This window comes from Entelurus aequoreus, linkage group LG16 (genome assembly GCF_033978785.1).
Source record: "Entelurus aequoreus isolate RoL-2023_Sb linkage group LG16, RoL_Eaeq_v1.1, whole genome shotgun sequence".
Taxonomy (NCBI): Eukaryota; Metazoa; Chordata; class Actinopteri; order Syngnathiformes; family Syngnathidae; genus Entelurus; species Entelurus aequoreus.
This window is the reverse complement of record NC_084746.1, coordinates 19,665,451-19,690,253: the sequence shown is the minus strand read 5'-3', so window position 1 is coordinate 19,690,253 and position 24,803 is coordinate 19,665,451. Positions and strand designations below refer to the sequence as shown.

General features: G+C 38.0%; 1 protein-coding gene across 1 annotated transcript in view; it reads right to left on the bottom strand.

Annotated features, from left to right (window-relative positions):
* Positions 1–24,803, bottom strand: part of LOC133630685 (polyamine-transporting ATPase 13A3-like) — a 139,640-nt gene that overhangs the window by 38,245 nt on the left and 76,592 nt on the right. Inside the window, exon 24 of the mRNA XM_062022327.1 lies at positions 19,681–19,790. Within this exon, the coding sequence (XP_061878311.1) occupies positions 19,681–19,790 (110 nt within the window). The remainder of the gene's footprint in view (positions 1–19,680; positions 19,791–24,803) is intronic.

Sequence of the window (24,803 nt, the reverse complement as noted above, 5' to 3'; positions counted from 1 at the left end):
AACCTTTTTGAAACCAAGAGCTACTTCTTGGGTACTGATTAATGCGAAGGGCTACCAGTTTGATACACACTTAAATAAATTGCCAGAAATAGCAAATTTGCTCAATTTACCTTTAACTGTATGTTATTATTAATAATTAATTATATTTATCATTGTGGAAACACTGATCATCTTAATGATTTCTCACATTAAATATATATAGAAACAGATAAATATCAATATGCAACACTTTATTTTTATATTTTCTCTAAGTGCACATTTTTCAAAGTGAACATTTTCAAATGATCACTTCTAAGACAGTCTTGTGAAATCACAATATCCCATTTTAACTAGCGAGCCACTAACATTTTTTTAACAAATCATGAATTACTTTGCACCATGTTTGTACAAATGATAACTCATGTAAAATAAAAATAAATAAAATAAAAATAATTTATGGAACATCATTAGTAATTTTTCCTGATTAAGATTAATTTTAGAATTTTGATGACATGTTTTAAATAGATTAAAATCCAATCTGCACTTTGTTAGAATATATAACAAATTGGACCAAGCTATATTTCTAACAAAGACAAATCATTATTTCTTCTAGATTTTCCAGAACAAAAATTTTAAAAGAAATTCAAGACTTTGAAATAAGATTTTAATTTGATTCTACAGATTTTCTAGATTTGCCAGAATATTTTTTTTGAATTTTAATCATAATAAGTTTGAAGAAATATTTCACAAATATTCTTTGTCGAAAAAACAGAAGCTAAAATGAAGAATTAAATTACAATTTATTTATTATTCTTTAAAAAATAAATTTACTTGAACATTGATTTAAATTGTCAGGAAAGAAGAGGAAGGAATTTAAAAGGTAAAAAGGTATATGTGTTTAAAAATCCTAAAATCATTTTTAAGGTTGTATTTTTTCTCTAAAACTGTCTTTCTGAAAGTTATAAGAAGCAAAGTAAAAAAATAAATGAATGTATTTAAACAGGTGAAGACCAAGTCTTTAAAATATTTTCTTGGATTTTCAAATTCTATTTGAGTTTTGTCTCTCTTAGAATTAAAAATGTCGAGCAAAGCGAGACCAGCTTGCTAGTTGTGGGGAGGCGGGGCTGGCGGACCGACGGCGCCCGTTCCAAGATGGCGGCGAGGAGGCGTGGACGAGCGAGCGGCAAGGCGGGGTGGGCTGGGAGCGACGCCGCCATCAGCACAAGGTGCGTGGAGCGCGCAGCTGTGCACAGTGCAATCACCCTCTCGGACCGTATAAAAGGGCGAGAGACGTGAACATCAAGAAAGGAGACGGAGAAAGACGGCGGACGGGAGGAAACCATCCTCTGCTGCCACGCAAACGACGGCGATGTGCTGCTGAAAAGCAGACGGCGGACGGGAGGAAACCATTCGTGTGCTCACGTGAGAAAAAAGGCAGCTGCTGAAAAGCACGCAAAAGACTCTGTGATTGAAATAATAAAGAAGTCTAAACCGTCTCACGACAATGTCTTCCCTGGATGGTCCTGAGAACCTGCACGACAGTTAGGACTGTCACACTAGTAAATAAATACAATTAAAAAAATAGAGGCAGCTCACTGGTAAGTGCTGCTATTTGAGCTATTTTTAGAACAGGCCAGCGGGCGACTCATCTGGTCCTTACGGGCGACCTGGTGCCCGTGGGCACCGCGTTGGTGACTCCTGACTTACAGCATAAGGTAATTTTTCACTCGGCATTATGTGTGTACTGTATGTGAATTGACATACAGATATGTGATGTAACAAACATGATCTGGTCATACAAGTACACAGTATTAGTATTTCAGCTTCACAAGCAAGTCGCTCCTTAAATGCATCCCGTTTCTGAGTTTGCAACTTCACTTTATTGAAGATGTTTTGTTTTTTGTTGAGCATATCCTATGTATTTTTGGTCTAAATTGAGCATTAGCAAGGATACAAATGGCTAAAAATATACACAGCACAGTAGTACTGGCCATTAGATAAGACCAAACCAATCAGAGCGGGCATGTTCAAAATCGTGGCCACTGATTGACTCAGGCTCAACTAGCATTGCTAAAGGGAATTAAAAGAGTGTAAGGGTGACTATGTGTGTGTTACTTCATGTCTTGATGTCTCATAATGTTAAAAAACATATTTAGAACATATTAAACATTTTTTATGCAATAGCTATGAATATATTAATTTTATAATTAATAATTTCTACTTAGCAGAAATTAATTTACCATGGTCACGCCTGAGCATAATTAACAGCAATTTACTGCATTTTCAAAGTTAACTGATGCTAAAAAATATTCTATCGTACCGCAGAACAGGTTCACATGTTAAGGGAAAAAATACAGAGGTGCCTTACGACTCGGGATGGGAATTATATACCAGTTCTTGTTTAGAACCAGTTCCCAGTGTATCAATTCTTTGGAATCGCTTGCCAGTTTGTCTAGCGATTCTCTTAACGGTTCTTCCGGGTGGTGATGACGTCATTACGCAACGTGCTTACTGCGTCAGCAACATGTAAAAAACTCACTAAAAAAGACAGCAACAGTGCTACTTGTAATCATTCCAAGGTTGCTATTTCATCAAGTTAGGACATACGAGAAAAATACTGAAACATTTGAACATACAGCATGTAATGAATGCCGCGTTTTTGAACCGCGCCAATCTCATCCCAGGCAGCACCAGTCATTTGACGTAAATACTATCCCGCCTATAATGTTAGCGATATATGTTAGCGATATTACCCGTTAGATCATGGGTGTCAAACTCTGGCCCACGGGCCAAATTTGGCCCGCCGTGTAATTTCACTTGGCCCTTGAGGCGATATCAAATTAACACTGGAGCTGGCCCGCCGATTATATACAGACGCGTTCCGCGGTAACATCTCATTCACTGCTAATTCTCATACTTACCAACCCTCCCGGGAGACTCCCCATTTCACTGCCCCTCCCAATAATAGGTCACATCTGCTTTGTATCCAGTCGAACGAGTGCTGGCCCAGTCACATGATAGGTGCGGCTTCTGCACACACACACAAGTGAATGCAACACATACTTAATCAACAGCGATACAGGTTACACTGAGGGTGCCCGTATAAACAACTTTTACACCGTTAGAAATATACGCCACACTGTGAACCCACACCGAACAAGAATGACAAACACGTTTCGGAAGAACATCCACACAGTAACACAACATAGACACAACAGAACAAATACCCAGAACCCTTTGCAGCACTAACTCTTCCGGAACGCTACAATGTGTGTGTGTGAGTGTGTGTGTGTGTGTTGGGGGGGTTGGTGGTAGCGGGGGGTGTATATTGTAGCGTCCTGGAAGAGTTAGTGCTGCAAAGGGTTCTGGGTATTTGTTCTGTTGTGTTTATGTTGTGTTACGGTGCGGATGTTCTCCCAAAATGTGTTTGTCATTCTTGTTTGGTGTGGGTTCACACAGTGTGGCGTATATTTCTAACAGTGTAAAAGTTGTTTATACGGGCACCCTCAGTGTAACCTGTATCGCTGTTGAATAAGTATGCATGGCATTCACATGTCTGTGCATGCAGAAGCAGCACATATTTTGTGATTGGGCCGGCGCGTTGTTAGAATGGATGAAAAGCAGATGTGACGACAGCTCGTAGTCGACGTTAAAGGCAGTGCCTTTAAGGCACGCCCCCAAGACTGTGGTCCCGGCGGACTACGAGATATAATGACTGATGAACACCTTCGTTCGATAATGAAGGTTGCCTCAGCTCAAAGCCTGAGCCCCGACATTAATGAACTAGCATCCAGGAAAAGATGGCATTTATCTGGCTTAGGCATATCAGATTAGATCAGTGTGTTGCAAACTGAGCAGTTTAAAGTCCTGAATGGTTGGTTTATTCATTGTGATTTTATTTTCAAATTTATTAGCCTGTGGAAAAAGTTAATGTTGATATTTACCTCAGAAGGCTGCAAATAGAAAAGAGGCATTACATTTTTATTTAAATTGTATTTGATATGCCATTGATATATTTTTATTATTATTATTATTATTATTATTTGAAACTCGATTTTGCATGTCACTATAAAGTTATATAACCCTTGCTTGTTCAATATTCAATGCAAAACTTGTTTGGGTCCCTATTAAAAGGTTAATTTGTTCAACCTTGGCCCACGGCTTTGTTCAGTTTTAAATTTTTGCCCACTCTGTATTTGAGTTTGACACCCCTGCGTTAAATTGAAAATAATGCCTTCTCATTCAGATGAGTATGAGGAGACATATTCTGACTGGCAGTAACGGCTCCATTTCACAGCTGCCGCCACCTTGCACCACTCGGCCAGGAACGACCAATGTCATCAGGTAATGACTAAGTTTGTGGTCCATCCATCCATCCATTTTCTACCGCTTGTCCCTTTTGGGGTCGCAGGGGGTGCTGGAGCCTATCTCAGTTGCATTTGGGCGGAAGGGGCGGGGTACACCCTGGACAAGTCGCCACCTCATCACAGGGCCAACACAGATAGGCAGACAACATTCACACTCACATTCACACACTAGGGCCAATTTAGTGTTGCCAATCAATCTATCCCCAGGTGCATGTTTTTTGGCGGTGGGAGGAAGCCGCAGTACCCGGAAGGAACCCACGCAGTCACGTGGAGAACATGCAAACTCCACACAGAAAGATCCAGAGCCCGGGATTGAACTCAGGACTACTCAGGACCTTCGTATTCAAAAGCTTGCAACAATTTGCCATCTAGATTCTCCTTTGGTAAGTGAATGTTCAATTGCAGTCAGAGAAAAGTTGCATGTTTCCTTCAACCTTTCACTCAGTCATTATATTATACAGGTGGAACTCATGAAATCAGAATATGGTGTACAAGTCCATACATGTCAGCAATTAACTTCAAATGTGAAACTAATCTGTGATATGAACTCATTACATGAAAAGTGACATGTCTAGTTTAGTTATTTTTGTTTATCGAGTGTCATAGTCAGTTCCATATCATACATATAGTACATAATATACATACCTATGTCATAGTCAGTTCCATGTCATACATGTAGTACATAATATACATACTTACAGTATGTCATACTCAGTTCCATATAATACATGTAGTACATAATATACATACTTATGTCATAGTCAGTTCCATATCATAATGTAGTACATAAAATGCATACATATCTTCAGAGAACAGTCTTGCTCAATAGCAATATTATTATTTCACCAAAAAAATTAAATCAAACATATCTCAATAGGGTAATGGGAAGAAGTATAAACTTTTTGAATCCCACCTCGTTTACATAGTTTACTTTAACGAATAACATCCAGTTTCCACTGAACTAAATTGTATCACATTTATCTGGAGTTACATAACTCAATTTGCTCATATCAATGTGTTTACAATACCTCAATATATCATAAAGTACATTCTTACTCACATTTAAAACAAGCCTGGACTTCACTATACCGAACCAAAATACTAGATTTGTACAATTTCTGTAAGTGCTCAATGTTTGAACAGTGTTGAGCTGGTCACTCAGGCTGGTCCATGTTTTCACCCCACATGTTAAAGCGTGTTTATATTTTGCCCTTCCTCAGAGGTTATACCCCACATCTGAATAAACTTTGAATATTTGCAGGTAATTGATAACTTTTTGCTTTAAACATGATAAGCCCTGTAAAATATACTACCAAATCAGGAAAATTTAACAGTGTTGACCTTAAAAATAAGCCATTTGTGTGCTCATTGAACCCCACATCACTCAAGTTTTTGTAAGATTTTTAAGGAATGTATGTTGGTTTTATAATTATTTCTCCAAACTTCTGCACAGAACCTTAAGTAAGGATAAATGAGTGAATAATATAGTTGCTGGAGGGATTTTCCATCGAGCTCCAATGCTTCTCGATCATTTTCAATGAATGTATGTGCTTTCTAATTAAAATGTTCATAAATTATTACACTGAGGAATTTACTTTGCTCAACTTGCTCAATGTTAATCCCTTCTGTCATGATTTTTATTTGTGTATTTATTTTCTTATTACCAAATAGAAATATATTTGTTTGACCTAAATTTAGAGACAACTTTGAACCATGTTTGCATTTTATTCATTTCTAAAGTGGTTGTATCAATAAGTCTATTGAAGTTACTATCAGAAAAAAAAAGTGTATCACCTGCAAATAAGACCAGCTTTGAGCATTTTGAGACATTACACAGATCATTAATAAATAAAATGAAGAACTTTGGACCCAAAACTGATCCCTGCGGAACACCATTTGTGTATTTATTTTCTTATTACCAAATAGAAATATATTTGTTTGACCTAAATTTAGAGACAACTTTGAACCATGTTTGCATTTTCTTCATTTCTAAAGTGATTGTATCAATAAGTCTATTCAAGTTACCATCAGAAAAAAAAGTGTATCATCTGCAAATAAGACCAGCTATGAGCATTTTGAGACATTACACAGATCATTAATAAATAAAATGAAGAACTTTGGACCCAAAACTGATCCCTGCGGAACACCATTTGGAATAAAAAGACATGAAGAGCAACTATCATTTAACTTCACCCCTGATTCCATACCGTTCTAATTTGTTTAATAGAATGTTATGATTAACAGTGTCAAATGTTTTTTTTAAATCGATGAATACTCCTATTGCACATTTGTTTAGGTCTAAAGAATTGATAATGTCCTCAATTGTGTCTTAATGCTAGTGAAGTTGATCTTTTAGCTCAAAATCCATACTGGCATTCAGAAAGCAATTTTTATTTGTTTTGTTTTTACAATCCTGCACAGCACTTATGATCTCCAGTTCATAGACTGGTTTTAAAAACATTGTATATGGATTTGTTTATATAAGGGAATCCTCCCTCTCATCAGTAACTTAAGAATCAGGGATTTTGCTTGAATTCCTATGTTAACAAAAAAATAATTGAATTTATGGGCAGCAGCAGATGTCATACATCTCTACGTCATTTTCTATGAAAAACTTTGGGTAATTAATTTGTCGGGCTTCCTTTTTAATGATGGTATTCAGAATGTTCCATACTTCCTTTGTATTGTTTTTGTTTTTTTTCTCTTACATGGGATTAGTGGGCAAAACTCCTCATACAGTAACAAAAACGAATTCAAAGATTGTTTGTATCTGATTGAAAATTTAGATCTGCCCATTTTTGATTATATAGAACCTTTTTAAACGCAATCAGCTTTTCCTCTGTTTTAATTCGTCTATATGTAATTTGCGTGACTGGAGGTGTATTGTTATCATTCTTGTGATAAACTGTAAAGACTGTTAATTGATCTGAAAAATCAGTGACCAGTATTTTACTTTGATTGTGGTTATTTCCACCATTAGTAAAAATGGTATTGATCAGCGTCCCACTGTGTAACATCATTCTAGTTGGTATGGTGATTTGGGGAAGTAAACCCATGCTGTGCATTGTATTTATGAAGTCTTCAGTTGATTTGTGATTTCCTGAATTAAGCAGATCTATATTGTAGTCCCCACAGATGAACATATTTTTGAGTGTCTTTTGAGAGAAGGTTTCCTCCATCTAGTTTGTAAACTGTTGAAGATTAGACCCTGGTGTTCGATATGAACTACTTACTGTTACATGTCTCTGTTTTTCTTTCATAATCTCAATTGTTATACACTCCAATACATCATCAATAACTGCTGTCATGTTATCCATAATTTTGAATTTCAATGAATTGTCTATTGTCTTATTTTGTCTATTCACCCACATCAATTCATAGCCTTCTAACACAAATTTCAACACTTTATCTTTATTAATCATTGTTTCTGTTAAGGCAATTATATTAAATGGTTGTCTGAATTGCTGTAAGTAATCCTTAATATTATTCAAGTTTGCAATTAAACTTCTACAGTTAAAGGTGTCATTACAATTGAAAGTCAGCATGAATCTGAGTAATAGTTACATTCTTTGTAAATAAATGAAAATAAGTTATTGTTCTGGTTTATTTCATAGTCCACTTTATGCATATTGTGCTCAGTATATTTAAAGTTTACCAGTTCCTGCTGATATTGTACACACGTTGCCAATATAGTCTCTACTGGTGAGTTTTGGATGTCTTCAGTCAATGGCATTTTCATAAAGTGTCTGCGTGTATCTGTGTGTTATCTTCCATCTTCCACGTTCACATGTACTTATTCAGTTCTCCACCTTCATCATCAGCAGCACTTGAGCCTCCTCCGGTGTGCCATTGAGCTTAATGAAGACTTTACAGTTGCTGGTCCATGTGTTCTGGATTTTCTTTTGCTTCCTCAGCTCTCTGGCTTTTTTTTTTTTTGCAATTTCAGAGTTCTGTTTTGGGAGATGCTCATTAATGTAGACTTTAGATCCTTTTCATTTTCATCCTTGTTTCAGAAGAGCAGTTTTCTGTTTCCTGTTCTCGAACCTGATGATGATGGCAGTGTTGCAACCAACATTGTTCAGCGTTTTTCTACCGGGTAAAGGATGGCAAGCCTCAATATGCCTGCAGTCCAGCTCTATCACTGTGCACCATAAAAAGGCTGCTACGTGTTGCTCCGTCGTGTTAGCGATAGCCTCCTGGGCCCCAGAGTGTATCCTGATGTCAACAGAAAGTGCGCCAGCAAATGACTTGGATCTTGGGAGCCCGGTGACAATCTCATCATTCATCCTCCTCTTCTGTTCCAAATCTTCCACTGTGTTCTTCAGCTGTACAATCCTCTTGTTTTTTTTTCTTCCAGTATCACTTGCAGCGCTTGCACTTCCTTTACAAGACCGAGGATCATTTTCTGCTGTGTTCTGATCATAGTCACTTCATCCGATAGAGCTAAGTGACCCTTTGATGTGCTCGATGTCATTCATTGTTAATTTCCTTTTAGACACCAAAGTGCGGACTTGGGATAGATGTTTGTTTGCGTAGGCTCTATCCGCTCGTCACCGATCAGCTGTTAAGCTTGTAGCTTAGCGGCTAGGTTTCCAACCACCGCTCGCTGACTCGATACAGATAGTTCACAGTCCTGTTTTAGCCCAAACAGGTTTGTCCCTTTTAAGTCATGCCAAGTCATGCCAAAATTCTTAATTCAATCCCACAGCTGATTAAACATCTTAAATCTAAATGTCTTTTCACATAACTGCTAATTATGATGAAAAAGTCACGTGCAACAAACTATCACATCACAAACAGTCCTACACAAGCAGCATGCATGAGAATGGCAGTACACAGATTGACCACGAGGGCGGAGCCTCTATCTAACTGTGATACAACTTTGATAATCGTGGTTTACTGTTAAAAAAAACCCCACCACATCTTCTGAAATTTTCAATTTAAGGTTTTCATAAGATGTAAGCTATAAACATCAACATTTTATCAAAAGGTTTAAATTATCTCATGTTGCAGGTTATGATCCTGTGTCATGATATTAGTTTCCCTTGTAAAATCTAAACAAACCTTTGCACAGTATATTGCACGGTATATTTTCCAGGTAGATGACAAGGAATCTTAAAAGTTTTGTTAAATGTTACGAAATGTTACATTCTTGTGTAATTTCCAGATGTTTTATTTTGTTAAATTCTTAAGATTTTTTTTTTTTTTTTAAACGTTTTTTCTATGCTATGTGCCTCTTAAGACTTCACTGTTTGCTTTGTAAGGCCATGATAGCTATAAACTAAACCAAATTGATGCTAATCCATCTATTTGTTATCTTTTTTTCCCAAATAAGAAATCGATAAGGGCATGCATAAAGAACCAAATCGTTAAACAGAATCGAAAGTGGAATCGGAACTAGAAAAATGTTATCAATTGCCTCTGCTTACAACTAAATTGTTTTGTGATGGAGCTCAAAATACATCCTCGTTTATATATATATATATATGTATATATATATTGTTCTGCCCTCACTATATGTGTTGAGGTTGTACAGCTTGGCAGACAGTTAACAACCAATCCAGGACGTTCTAATAAAGTTCCAAAGCAGATGAATCCATTTAGGCTCTTTATTGTTGTTGATCTTGCTTTGTCTTGCACTGGACTTTTATTTTTTATTATTTTTGTAAAACTGAAATACACACAATGACAATGTATGAGCTACAGTATATGATTCAATCAACATACTGAAATGTAATACACAATATGTAAACATTAGCTTTACACAAATATACAGCATTATCACCAAACAAATACTGCTGAGTGTTGAAACTATTCCGATGGTGGAAATATGTGACCGGCAGCCATTTTAAGTCTTCAAACATCCATTAAATTAGTGCACAAAAATCGTTTTTCAATACACATCTTACTATCAAATTTAGCCACTTTCCACCTTCATATTGAGTTATATAAACAAGTTAAACAGTTTACTTACAGACTTATCTTTTCCAAGGCTTGTAAGAGCTAACACAACTCGTCTACTTCTCATTGTTTATGAACTGGACTAACTCGTAAACCGGAAGTGCCAAACTAATGACGCGCAGCATTTCCCATCGCCACAAGGTGTCAGTAATAGTCCACAATCAAACGGGCATAACATATATATATATATATATATATATATATATATATATATATATATATATATATATATATATATATATATATATATATATATATATATATATATATATATACACATACTTATAAACCTATATACATATATACCTATTGTTCTGTTACAACTAAACTCTAATTGTTGGGGTGTGTTATGCTTATTGCTTGTTATTTAATTAACATTATTGCATGTGTATTTGTCGGCATCATGTAGTCAGGACAGTTGCTACATCTTTGAGAAGTGTGTACTTTAAATCAAACTTTATTGACCGGAAGTTGCATAAGCCAAGCAGATAAATCTACGGTGCCAGCACATATTTTATGGTGGTTATTTTTTAAGAAATACTGCATATATATTTTGTTTAAGGTTGCATCGCCGGTATGTATCATAAGTTGAACTTTGAAACTTGGTTTTTGTCTAAAATATTTCTAGCTAAATTTCCGATTTGTGATGTATAATGAGATCTTTGTCATGCTCATTAGCGATAACTTTTGTTTACCTTCTCATGCCTTGTAAAGTAGCATTACAGCATATATATGTATACATTTGCATAACATATGTATACATTGACTGTATTGTTTGTCTTTTTAATTTCACCCTTTTGAATGTCAATAAACCTGCTGATAACGCTCATCGGTCTCCAGAGTCGTGACGTAAGAATGGTGTTAAACAGCCCTTGCATCAGACATGCACCCCTAACGGCACAGTGAAATGGCGTCATCCAAGCAGACAGAGGTAACACAGTCGTCGCACGCTGGAGTGAAGCTGACCACTACTACGCCACAAAGCTACAACGCAAACGGCATACAGCAGTGATTCAGCAGTCGTCATCTAGTCTACCCCACCATGTCCAGCAAGGCGTCATTCTTAAAGACCCGGTCCGAGGCTTTGACGAACTCCTCCACAGGTTCTGCAGCAGCTAGGGCAAGAGCGAAAGCTGAGGCAGCCAAAGCCTGCTTCGGCTTTGCAGCAAAATAAATGGACTTAAAAGTAGAAAAGGCCCAAATAGAAGTTGCTAAAGCTAAAATAGAAGCATCTATTGAATTTCTTCAACATGAAAAAGATGTTGCATCTGCTATTGCTGAAGCAGAGGCACTAGCAGCAGCTGTAGTCACACAGGTAGAAGCACGCAGCAATCCTTGTTCTTTTGTCACAGCTGAACGTACAAAGCAATATGTCCTCAGCCAAGCTGAATTTGTAAAAGAGGGAAATATGTTGTTACACAGCCATCACAATGTGAAAATGCTCCTCAAAGCAAGTAAAAGCTCACTAGCAATCAATTACTTCAGCCTACTCTCAACAAATTCTATTTGACCCTCCTGATGATCTTAAAAACTTCCAAAACCCGTTAGTCATTTCGTCCTCTCCTCACATCCATAAAAATTACAGTGCAAGTTTGTCAGATCAGGTATCAGCATCCAACTTCCATGATGTCCGGCCTTCATGCCAAGAGCCTAAAAACTGTAATGTGAGTGACTTCATTAGATACTTTGCTCGCCGGGAAATAGTAGCAACAGGACTACTGCAGTTTAACGACTAGCCTCAAAATGTCATAGCTAGGAAACGCTCCTTTAAAAATGCAATAAATGGATTAGATTTAACGACAAGTGAGGAGATGGACTTGATGTTAAAGTGGCTTGGCAAAGAATCCTCTGAACACGTAGAACAAATTAGAGCCATACACATTAACAAGCCAACCAAAGGTATCAATATGATGTGGGACAGGCTTGAGCAATGTTATGGCTCAGCTGAAGTGATTGAGGATACACTCTTCAAAATAATTGATATGTTCCCCAAAATCACATCCAAAGACTACACAAAACTAAGTTTAGTGATCTGCTCATGGAAATGCAGAGGAGGAGACCTTCCTGGTGTTGTGTTTTTGGATACTGCAAGAGGATTAAATCCAATCGTGCAGAAACTTCCCTTCAATTTGCAAGAAAGGTGGATCACAATAGGAGCTAACTACAAACACACACAATGTGTCCCCTTCCCACCATTTTTGTAGACTTTGTAACGCAGGAAGCTAACTCAAGAAATGACCCCAGCTTTGACTTTACATTGTTCCCTGACGTACCAAACTTGACAAACTGCCTTGGAGAGCATATAAACAAAAATCAATTTCAGTGCATAAAACTGATGTTGTCTCCCGCTACAATTTAGATACACAAAGAACGGCAAACAAAGCTGTAGGCAGTGACAAGCTTTGCCCAATTCACATAAAACGTCATCCCCTCTCGAAGTGCAGATCATTTCGAATGAAAACACTCAATGATTGAAGAGCATTCTTAAAAGAGAACCACGTTTGTTTCAAATGCTGTTCTTCGTCTACACATTGCAAAAAACTGTATGGTCAAGATACAGTGCTCTGAGTGTCTTGATGAAAAATACTGCACTGCTCTTCACCCAGGATCAGCACCCTGGCTGAAAGAAACTGAACCTGCAGCAGAGTATGGTGGGAGTGTGACTTCGCTAAGTCGGAGGAGATCACATCCAAGTGCACACAGGTTTGTGGCGTGAACGAAGCAGGCAGATCCTGCTCTAAAAGTAGTCTTGTTAAAATGTACCCAGCAGGCCAGCCTGAACAAGCAGTAAGGCTCTATGCCATCCATGGTGAACAAAGTAACAGGTCATTAGTATGTCCTGAGTTCTTTGAATTGTTCAATGACCGTGGCCCTAGTTCCCCTTACTCACTAAGGTCATGTGCTGGTTAAAGTTAAAGTACCAATGATTGTCACACACCACGAGGTGTGGCGAAATTGTTCTCTGCATTTGACCCATCACCCTTGATCACCCCCTGGGAGGTGAGGGGAGCAGTAAGCAGCAGCGGTGGCCATGCCCGGGAATCATTTTTGGTGATTTAACCCCCAATTCCAACCCTTGATGCTGAGTGTCAAGCAGGGAGGTAATGGGTCCCATTTTTATAGTCTTTGGTATGACTCGGCCGGGGTTTGAACTCACAACCTACTGATCTCACTCTAACCACTAGTACTAAAGAAGCAATGGGCAGGAGAGCTACAGGATATGTAGTGGCAGCCATAGATGGTTCAGTCCACATCCCATTGCCTAGCCTCATTGAATGTAGAAATATCCCAAACGATAGAGATGAAATTCCCACACCCAGTGCAGCTATGCAACACTGGGTGTAGCTCACCTTATCCCTGACTTGGACTCTAATAACATCCCGTTCGAGAAGCATGAGTATAGCTCATGCTTCTCGGGCGGGATGTTATTAGAGTTCACAAAGTACGTAAACAGATAAGAGGCCCTAACAATGCACCCTAGCACAAAAATTGGACCTCAGTGGGTCATAGTAGGAAACGTGTGTTTAGGTGATGTCCACAAAACTCTCGCTGTGAAGACGCTGTTCACAAATACAACTGAGAAGGGACGTCCTACAATGTTTAAGCCATGCCCCAATGTATTTAACATAATAGAGAGACATTGTGAGATACAAGTTCCATTCAGCTTCAGCACTCAACTTGTGGATAGCGCTTGTGAACCTGATGATTTAGGATGTAATGTGTTCAAACAAACCAGACACGACAATTACATCCTCCCTCCATTCAGGACAAAGCCTTCTTGAAAATAATGGAAGAAGGACTACAAAAGGACACAGACAACAGCTGGACAGCTCCATTACCATTCAAGTCGCCACATCAAAAATTTCATAACAACACACCGCTTGTCCTGAACCGCTTAATGTCTCTGTTCGTAGCTTTGAAAGGAAAGAAGAAATGAAGGAACATTTCATCACGTTTATGGGCAAAATATTTGAAAACAAACATGCAGAGCTTGCCCCTCCACTGAAAGACGAAGAGGAATGCTTTTATTTGCCACTATTCTGTGTCTACCACCCTCGCAAGCCCGACAGATTAGGGTCGTCTTTTAAAGCAACGCAAAGTACAAGAATGTGTCACTAAATGATGTGTTGTTGACAGGACCAGACCTTAACAACTCACTGTTAGGTGTCTTAAATACGCTTCAGAAAGGAAGCTGTTGCCTTCACAGCCGACATTGAACAGATGTTTTACTGTTTCAATGTTCGAGAGCAAGACAGAAATGACTTGTGTTTTTGTGGTTTCGTGACAATGACATTTCCAAAGACATTGTAGAGTATAGGATGAGAGTCCACGTCTTTGGGAATAGCCCATCACCAGCAGTGGCCATATATGGCTTACATCAGTCTGTGCTACGCAACCAGCCAGATTGTGATCCAGATGTCAACCAGTTTGTCACACACGACTTCTATGTAGACGATGGAATCAAATCCCTCCCTACTGTTGAAATCAATGGCAATAAAACTATTCTGATTCTGATTCTGATTCTGAAATGTGTCCCAATTACAAAGAACCCGTGACACACTTGCAAACTCAAATCTAAGACTGCACAAAATAGCAGCCAACAGAAAAGAGGTACCTGAAGCATTCCCTTCACAAGATCATGCCAAAGACCTAAATGACTTGGACTTTGAAGCTGATTCAGTCCCCATGCAACATAGCCTGGGTCTCCTTTGGGACCTAAAGAAAGACTGCATCACCTTTAGTGGCAGATGAGACAAAGCCCTTTACTAGACAAGGTGTTTTATCAACAATAAACAGCCTTTATGATCCATTAGGCTTTGTAGCACCAGTAACTATACAGGGAAAGTCCATTCTGCGTGAACTTACGGTGGAGAATGGAGACTGGGATGCACCATTGCCCTCAGAAATGGAAGAGTCCTGGACCCTGTGGAAAGACTCACTTAAAGTATTGTCCAACTTAACCATTCCCAGAGCGTACACAGAAATTTCTCCCTCAACAACTACAAAAAAAAGAGTTGTTGGTACTTTCAGACACATCTACTAAGGCTATAGCCGCAGTGGCCTATTTAAGAGTAACAGATGCAGCTAGGAACTGTGAAGTAGGCTTTGTTTTAGGTAAGGCAAAGTTAGCACCACACCCAGATCAGACCATACCAAGATTAGAGCTTAGTGCTGCTGTGTTAGCAGTCGAGCTTGCAGATCTTCTCACAGTCAAACTAGGCTTTGAAATAGACTACACTGCATTCTATACAGACAGTAAAGTAGTCCTATGTTATATCCACAATGAGACAAGAAGATTTTATGTCTATGTGGCTAACCGTGTTACGAGAATCCGCAAATCTTCTCAACCAAGCCAATGGCATTACATACCGAGCAGCCAAAATCCAGCAGGCCACGCCACTCGTTCTGGTCCTGCTTACCAGCTCACTGGCCCTGACTTCATGCTCCAAGATCAAAGTCCCTCAAATGACTCTTTTGATCTTGTTGAGACTTGCACGGACTCTGATGTCAGACCACAGGTGTCTACACTCAAAACCACTATCTCAACCAAACAACTTGGCTCTGACAGATTCAACAAGTTTTCGACCTGGAAGTCTCTCAAGCGTGCTGTTTCAAGACTACTGCACGTCATACATAACTCGCTGCCATCCAAAATCAATCACTGCCGTAGTTGGCACTACTGTGAGACAGGACTCACTATAGACGAGTCAAACCAAGCCCAAAACATTATCATTCAAGCACTACAACAGGATGTGTATGCCAAGGAATTGAAGTGTGAGCAAAAACACGATAAACTACCCCGAACCAGTCCTCTCAAAAACCTAGACCCCTACCTGGATGAAAAGGGACTTCTTAGAGTAGGAGGTCGCATCAGTGATTCAAACTTAAGCCAAGGTTAAAAGAACCCACTCATAATTCCTGGCCGCCACCATAATGCAGCTCTTCTCATTAAGCACTACCACGAGCAGACCCAACACCAAGGTCGCCTTTTCACAGAAGGAGCTGTTCGATCTGCAGGATGGTGGATAGTAGGTGGCAAGAGAAAGGTGAGCACAATCTTCTATCATTGTGTAACCTGCAAACGACTTTGTGCCGCTCTGAGTACACAAAAAATGTCGAACCTCCCTCCAGACCGTCTTACAACGGACACCCCTTCACTAATGTGGGCTTAGATGTTTTTGGCCTATGGTTTGTGTTTTCACAGCGCACAAGAGGAAGTATCATCCAAAATAAAAGGTGGGATGTCCTATTCACATGCTTGAGTATTACAGCAGTTTACATTGAGTTGATAGAGTCTCTCGATACCTCTAGCTTTGTTAATGCATTCAGACGGTTTCTGGCAGTAAGAGGACCTGTAAAAAGCATTCGTTCTGATAGAGGTACCAATTTTGTCAGCGCATGTAAAGAACTGAAGATTCCCTCAAATTTAGACAACACAGCTGTACAAACCTACCTTAAAGAATACGGATGTACATGGACTGTTAACCTTCCACCCTTCCCACTTTGGCCGGTCATGGGAAAGAATGATTGGACTTGCCCGGAAAATATTGGACTCAATGTTTTTCCAGCTCAAGACCACTAAACTCACTCACAAAGTTCTTGTCACCTTTATGACAGAGGTGGCGGAAATTATAAATGCAAGACCCCTTGTCCATGTTTCATCGGAACCAAGTGACCCTTTCACTTTGACCCCGGCCACTCTTATAACCCAAAAGGTAAACCCTCTTAAGGCTCCAGTTGGCAACCTTACAGCGTCAGACCTCTACAAATACCAGTGGCGCCAAGTCCAGCACCTGTCAAACACCTTCTGGGACAGGTGGAAGAAGGAGTTCCTTCCCACTCTCCAACCACATCGCAAGTGGCATTCTAGCCAGCTTAACGTGAGCGTAGGTTCGGTCGTTGTACTCAAAGACAGCCAAATTCCCCGAAATGAATGGCCTCTTGCACGTGTAACTCAGGTGTTCCCAAGTAAAGATGGCAAAGTGCGTTCAGTAGAGCTATGGGTAGTCAGGTCAGATGATACAAATATGTTGACCAAACCCATCTCAGAGATTGTACCTTTGATTATTTAATGATAGTTATTTGTTTTTCCCAGTTATTTTGGTGGCATTTGGGAGCGTTCTGTTACAACTAAAGGTTGTAAACTCTTGTTGTTGAAGTGTGTTATGCTTATTGCTTGTTATTTAATTAACATTTTTACATGTGTATTTGTCGCCATCATGTAGTCAGGGCAGTTACTACATCTTTGAGAAGTGTGTACTTTGAATCAAACTTTATTGACCGGAAGTTGCATAAGCCAAGCAGAGAAATCTACGGTGCCAGCACGTACTTTATGGTGGTTATTTTCGAAGAAATACTGCATATATCTTTTGTTTAAGGTTGCATCGCCGGTATGTATCATAAGTTGAACTTTGAAACTTGGTTTTTGTCTAAAATATTTCTAGCTAAATTTCCGATTTGTGATGTATAATGAAATCTTTGTCATGCTCATTAGCGATAATTTTCGATGTCATCTAAGATGGCGTCGTAGTACAAATTAACTTTTGTTTACCTTCTCATGCCTTGTAAGGTAGCATTACAGCATATATATGTATACATTTGCATAAAATATGTATATATTGACTGTATTGTTTGTCTTTTTAGTTTCACCCTTTTGAACGCTCATCGGTCTCTAGAGTCGTGACGTAAGAAAGGTGTTAAACAGCCCTTGCATCAGACATGCACCCCTAACGGCACACCTAAATACATATATACCTATACATATATACCTATACTGTATATACTTTTATATACCTATATATATACCTATACTGTCTCACCTGCACTGGCTTCCTGTGCGCTTAAGATGAGACTTTAAGGTTTTACTACTTACGTGTAAAATACTAAAAGGTCTAGCTCCATCCTATTTTGCTGATCGTATTGTACCATATGTTCCAGCCAGAAATCTGCGTTCTAAGAACTCCGGCTTATTAGTGATTCCCAGAGCCCAAAAAAAGTCTGCAAGCGTTAGAGAGTTTTCTATCCGGGCTCCAGTACTCTGGAAAGTTCAACCAGTAACAGTTAGAGATGCTACCTCGGTAGAAGCATTTAAGTCCCATCTTAAAACTAATTTGTACACTCTAGCCTTTAAATAGACCGAGTTGATCTGTTCATCTCTCACTTCTGCTCTGCACCCCTCTGCTGCATGGAGAGGTTATCAGGTGACCACGGATCAGCCTCTACAGATGAAGCGCTAGCTGTTATAAGTAAGGGCTTTTCTTGCCCTGTTGTGGGATCTGAGCCGAGGATGCTGTTGTGGTTTGTGAAGTCCTTTGAGGCACTTGTGATTAAGGGCTATATAAGTCAACTTTGATTGAATGATGGTGTTAATCTTGCCTTTATTGACTCCTGCTTCAGCATGGTGCAGATGGAAGTTTTATGCTCAACTAACCACTAAGCCTAACCCCACCTTCATGGCTACACACATTTCAGCCTTGCTTTTTTCGAACATTTATTTATTTGATTAATGAACATTTTCTTCTCAGCACTGTCATTCGCATTAATTTTTTTATTTCCCATGGTTGAAAAAGTACGTTTTGTCTGTACCTATCATCTGCTATTATCTAATGCTAACGAGTCAGACACCGGATGTTGGGCGGTTCTTACGGTGTTCACTGTGGCATTTTCTGCTCTAAGTAGCGATATTTGAACCAGAACTGTAATTACATTGTTTGCTCGCATCTTCAGGCAAAAAAAAACGTTATTTCCGGACTATAAGCCACTATTTCTTTTCAACACTTTGAACCCCGTGCTTTATACAATGCTGCTGGGTTTTTGCCACTAAATTTAGCCTTGACCAATGAAATTGGCAAACAGATCCCGGGGGACCAGTGATATATATGTACAAAATCTAATTTGTCTGGTGGACGCAGCTTGTATTTAGGTGCATTCTAAAGTCCGGCAATTACGGTAGCTGGAAAAAGGTATATCAAACAATTTGTAAGGTGGGGCACTCGTAAGCCAAGGTACCACCGTATTTGACTTGTCCTAACTGAAATGTTATCAATTTGATCTGTGCTAAAGTTGTCACATTGGAACATTGTCTTTGTGATAATAAACTCATCAATTAAATTAGAAACTCTACTGCCCCTCAAAGTGGGTTGGTTTGTCTCAATTTTCCATGACCCGCTTTTGAATGAATATTCAGGTGAGAATAAACAAACATTTAATTTTAACAAAATGGAAAGAAGATCATCACAGTAGAATCTTAGTGATACTAGTAGTGTTTTCATACCTCTTGACCTCAGTTCTAATGTTGCACTGGCTACAGCCCTGGTAGCAACAGCAACAATCAAACCTGGACTAAACTGCCTCATTTAGTAAAGAAATGTACCTAATGAGGGTAGTAACGCAGGAGATGTTTGGGATGGACGACGTGAAGGGAGAAGCCACTGAGGCCTCTAGTTCAGACAGAGAGATTCCACTGTGCGCTTTCTTCAGGGCCTAAAAGTGAGAGAGACAATGTCATCACTGAAACAAGACAGACAACGATCCGTACATGTGTATTTGTAACATAGTCTGCGTATCATACAGTATATCAAAAACTCATATCAGTACATAATAACAATTTACTGTGTACTATGTGTGCATGTGTTTTATATTCAATAGATACCTAGATATAAATATACTGTATCTAAAAATATTAGGCCCTTTTCCACGGCAGGAACTTTTACTGGAACTTTCTCATTTACCCAGGTAAATAATGTTCACTTTGTTTCACCACTAAAAACAACCCGGGTAGTTTTAGTTCTTCAGGAAATTTTTGTCATTTCTGCCAGCAAGGTGGGACTTTTGGAAGGTTCCTGGAACCTTATCGGGGACGGGCTGTGCTGTCGAATGCTGACTGGTTGAAGACAGTTGGGGGCGTTTCTTAAATGTATTTTTCAAACACAGCACCGCCATTTACAGAATGCTAGACGACTGGTGTGTTTCCTATTTCTTGTGTATTTCTATTACAACAAACTTGACAACGGAGAGAAATAAGAACAAAATAAACTTTCGACTTGCAGGATCTTTTGTGGGCATCTTTGTGCTGAAGAACGCTGATCAGTGTTTTTACTCGGCTGTAGTCTTTAAACCAGGGGTCACCAACCTTTTTGAAACCAAGGGCTACTTCTTGGGTACTGATTACTGCGAAGGGCTACCAGTTAGATACACACTTAAATAAATTGCCAGAAGTAGCCAATGTGCTCAATTTACCTTTAACTCTGTTATTATTAATAATTAATGATATTTATCTTTGTGGAAACACTGATCATCTTAATGATTTCTCACAATAACTATATATAGAAACAGATAAATATCAATATGCAACACTTTATGTTTATATTTTCTCTAAGTGCACATTTTTCAAATTGAACATTTTCAAATGATCACTTCTAAGACAGTCTTGTGAAATCACAATATCCCATTTTAACTAGCTAGCCACTAACATTTTTTTAACAAATCATGAATTACTTTGCACCATGATTGTACAAATAATAACTCATGTAAAATACAAAAGTAAACTCTCAAGTTTTTAAATCATGTCACACTTTGAACTGGACACCAAATCTGTTATCTGTTTCTTTGTCAGTTAGTGGGAAGCCTGGCATTGCATGCTGTTAACTAGTGTGTTGTACTCTGGTGTGTAACTTGACACTGCAACTCTGAGTGAGTCTTGCAGATGTGCATCAGTGAGGCGTGTTCTGTGTTTGTTCTTGATGAAGTTCATGTCAGAAAAGGCTGATTCACAAAGATAAGATTTTTCCTCATTGTTTGCGGAACCTTCTTAATCTTTTGGACATATTTTCACAGCAATCTGGCCTTAAGCTTAATTATGATACATGTAAAATGTTAAGGATCGGAAATCTAAAGGGAACGTCCTTTCGAATGGAATGCAAAGTGCCTGTTTTGTGGACAGATGGACCAGTTAACATACTTGGTGTTGTTGTCCCAGAAAATCTGGAAGATCTAGGCTCAGTAAATTATGATAATCGACTAAGAAAGCTGGACAAAATTATGCAATTATGGAAAGGGAAATCCCTAACCTTGTATGGTAAAATGTCTATTGCCAACTCGTTAATTATTCCTCAATTTATTTATTTGTTTTTGTCATTACCAGCTCCATCACAAAACTTTTTTAAGATTTATGAGCGGAGGGTCTTCGATTTTGTCTGGAACGGCAAACCAGAAAAGATTAAAAGAAAGGTTTTGTACAAAGAGTATGAATATGGGGGCCTGAAACTTCTCAACCTTGAAGCTATGTGTCTGTCTTTAAAAGCATCAATTGTTCCAAAGATGTATTTAAACATTGAGTGGTACACAAATGTCCTGTTGGACAAAAAACATGTACTGGATCAAAAGAAATTGTATCCTTTTTTACAAGTGATCCCCTCCCAGAGAGTCTGCTGGGAAACATGGCGGGGTTCATAAAGGAAACAATCCACTCATAGTGGTGTTTTCAATTTTATGTGCCAGAAAAAAGACACGATATTTTGCAGCAGTTAATATGGATTAACTCTAATATTGTAATAGATGGAAAGCCTTTCTTTTGGAAAAATATGTTTGAAAGAGGAATCATTTTTGTCAATGATATTATCAATGAGAATGGTAAAATTATGAAGTATGATGAATTTAGAGCTATGTATGGTGATGCTTGCTCGAGCTTTTCATTTTATCAACTAACTGGAGTAATTGGGAAAAGATGGAAACAAATAATTAATTATGGAACTACTAAATTATTAGTTTGTAAACCTCTAATAAGAAATTCTAGTTGGCAAAAAGGAACTAAAATAAATAGAAAAATATATAATTTTTATTTAATAAAGAAATCTTTGAAGGCTGTCTCATACAACACAAATGGAAAATGGGAGGACTTTTTTGACTGCCCGTTGCCATGGGATGCCATATTCAAACTAATCTATAAAACCACTATCGATGTGCAAAATCGTTATTTTCAAATTAAAATTATTTATAACTTCTTACCCACAGGGAAAATGTTAAAATTATGGAATATGACAGAGTCAGATGATTGCCGATTTTGTTGTCAGGAGCCTGAATCCACCCTGCATTTGTTTTGTTATTGTCATATTGTGTCTTTGTTTTGGGTGGAAGTTGAAAAAATGTGTTTAAGGATTGGTTTGTTTATGAAGCTTAATGTGGTTTCTGTTATTTTAGGAGAGTTCATTGACAATCATGATTTAGTCAATTTAATTATAGTACTCAGGAAAATGTTTATTTTTAAGGCCAAAAACAGATATTCACTTAGTATTACTTTCTTTAAAACATTTATTCAGTATTTTCTAACTTTAGAAAGTTACATGGTTGAAAACGATAATGATGCCAAAAAACATTAAAAAAAAGATGAGAAGTCCTCAAAGGCTTATTTTGAAAGTATAATTATGTTTATAGATTATATGATATCTGTTGTTGTGTTCCCTAATTTGAGTGACCTGGACATAATCTGCACTGTACATAAATGCTTATTTTGAAAATGTAATTTTGTTTATAAATTATATGCAATCTGTTGTGTTACCTAATTTTTTTCTGTGTACATGAATGAAGGTGTGTGTTGCTGAGTCCGACTTGGACATTATCTGGACTGGGCCTGGTTTAAAAAAAACCTTTAAACAAATCTAATTTCATTGACAACCTGGTCTGTTGAAGATAAGGCCCTTTTTTAAAAAATAAAATAAAATAAGATAAATAAATAAAAAACATTGTCTTGGATAAAAAAGAAAGTAAAACAATATAAAAAGAATTACATAAAAAATAGTAATTAATGAAAATGTTAGTGGACCAGCAGCCTATACAATCATGTGTGCTTCAGGGACTTGCAGATGTGTTGTCTATGTTGTGGGAACCAGAATATTGGTAGCAGAAATAAATAACCCCTTTTGTGTGAGTGGGTGTGGATGAGTGTGCATGGGGGAGGTTGTTTGGGTTGATGCACTGATTGAAAGTGTATCTTGTGTTTTTTCTATGTAGATTTAATTTAAAAAAAAAAAAAAAAAAGTTTTTTTTTTTTTTTTTTAAAGTTTTTTTTTTTTTTTTTTTTTTTAGAACAGGCCCGCGGGCGACTTATCTGGTCCTTACGGGCGACCTGGTGCTTTAAACTATATGCACTTTATTGTTGTTTATTATGTTTACAAACTTAATTTCAATATGCAAAGCTACGAGAACTCTTTTAAACGTATTTACGGAGGAGTATGAAGCCGGACTGGAAACAACGACCTCAGCAAACTCTTGACTTTGTTGGATAAATGTGAAATAAAGGAGGCAGCAAACGAGTGGAAGGAAGGTAAACAACATTAAATATTAACTATTTACTTCATTACATGTTGTAAAAGTAGTCAATGACACTCCATTTGTGTAGATATTAGCCTCAACCCCAGTAAACACAATGCTAATGATAACAAGCTAACGCCAAAGACAATATGTTTGTGTTGTCGGCATGAAATAAACAATGACATTTATTATTTATATATTGTTATTTACAGATAAACACTGACATTTATTATGTATATATTTTTACTTACAAATAAACACTGACATGTATTCTTTATATATTGTTATTTACAGATCAACACTGACATTTATTCTTTATATATAGTTATTTACAGATAAACACTGACATGTATTCTCTATATATTGTTATTTACAGATAAACACTGACGTGTATTATTTATACATTGTTATATAGACACCCGGAACTAGTAGAGGTTCCCTAAAGTTCCTAACTTTTGGTGGAAATGGGCCTAAAGTTACTCGCTATGGTCTTGAAAAATGGGTGGATATATTTTGCTTCTCCGTGTTCCTTTTTAAACAGTTATGTATGGTTGTTATGAAGTTTCAATTCATGGCAACCTTTTACCCACAAAAAAATGTTTGTGCCATGGGATCACCGGTATCACCAGCAAACCTTTACATGGAGGACATGGAAAAGAGACCTCTGGGCTTTTTTAAAGGAACAGCACCCAGTCATTGTTACATATATGTGGATGACACTTGGGTGAAAATCAGAAACCAAGAAGTGCAAGCCTTCACCGAGCACATGAACTCAGTGGACAATAGGGATGTCCGATAATATCGATAAATGCGTTAAAATGTAATATCGGAAATTATCGGTATCGTTTTTTTAATTATCGGTATCGTTTTTTTTTTTTTTTTTGGCGAAGTGGGTAGAGTGGCTGTGCCAGCAATCGGAGTGTTGCTGGTTACTGGGGTTCAATTCCCACCTTCTACCTTCCTAGTCACGTCCGTTGTGTCCTTGGGCAAGACACTTCACCCTTTGCCTCTGATGGCTGCTGGTTAGCGCCTTGCATGGCAGCTCCCGCCATCAGTGTGTGAATGTGTGTGTGAATGGGTAAATGTGGAAATACTGTCAAAGCGCTTTGAGTACCTTGAAGGTAGAAAAGCGCTATACAAGTATAACCCATTTATCATTTACCATTTTAATTAAATCAACATAAAAAA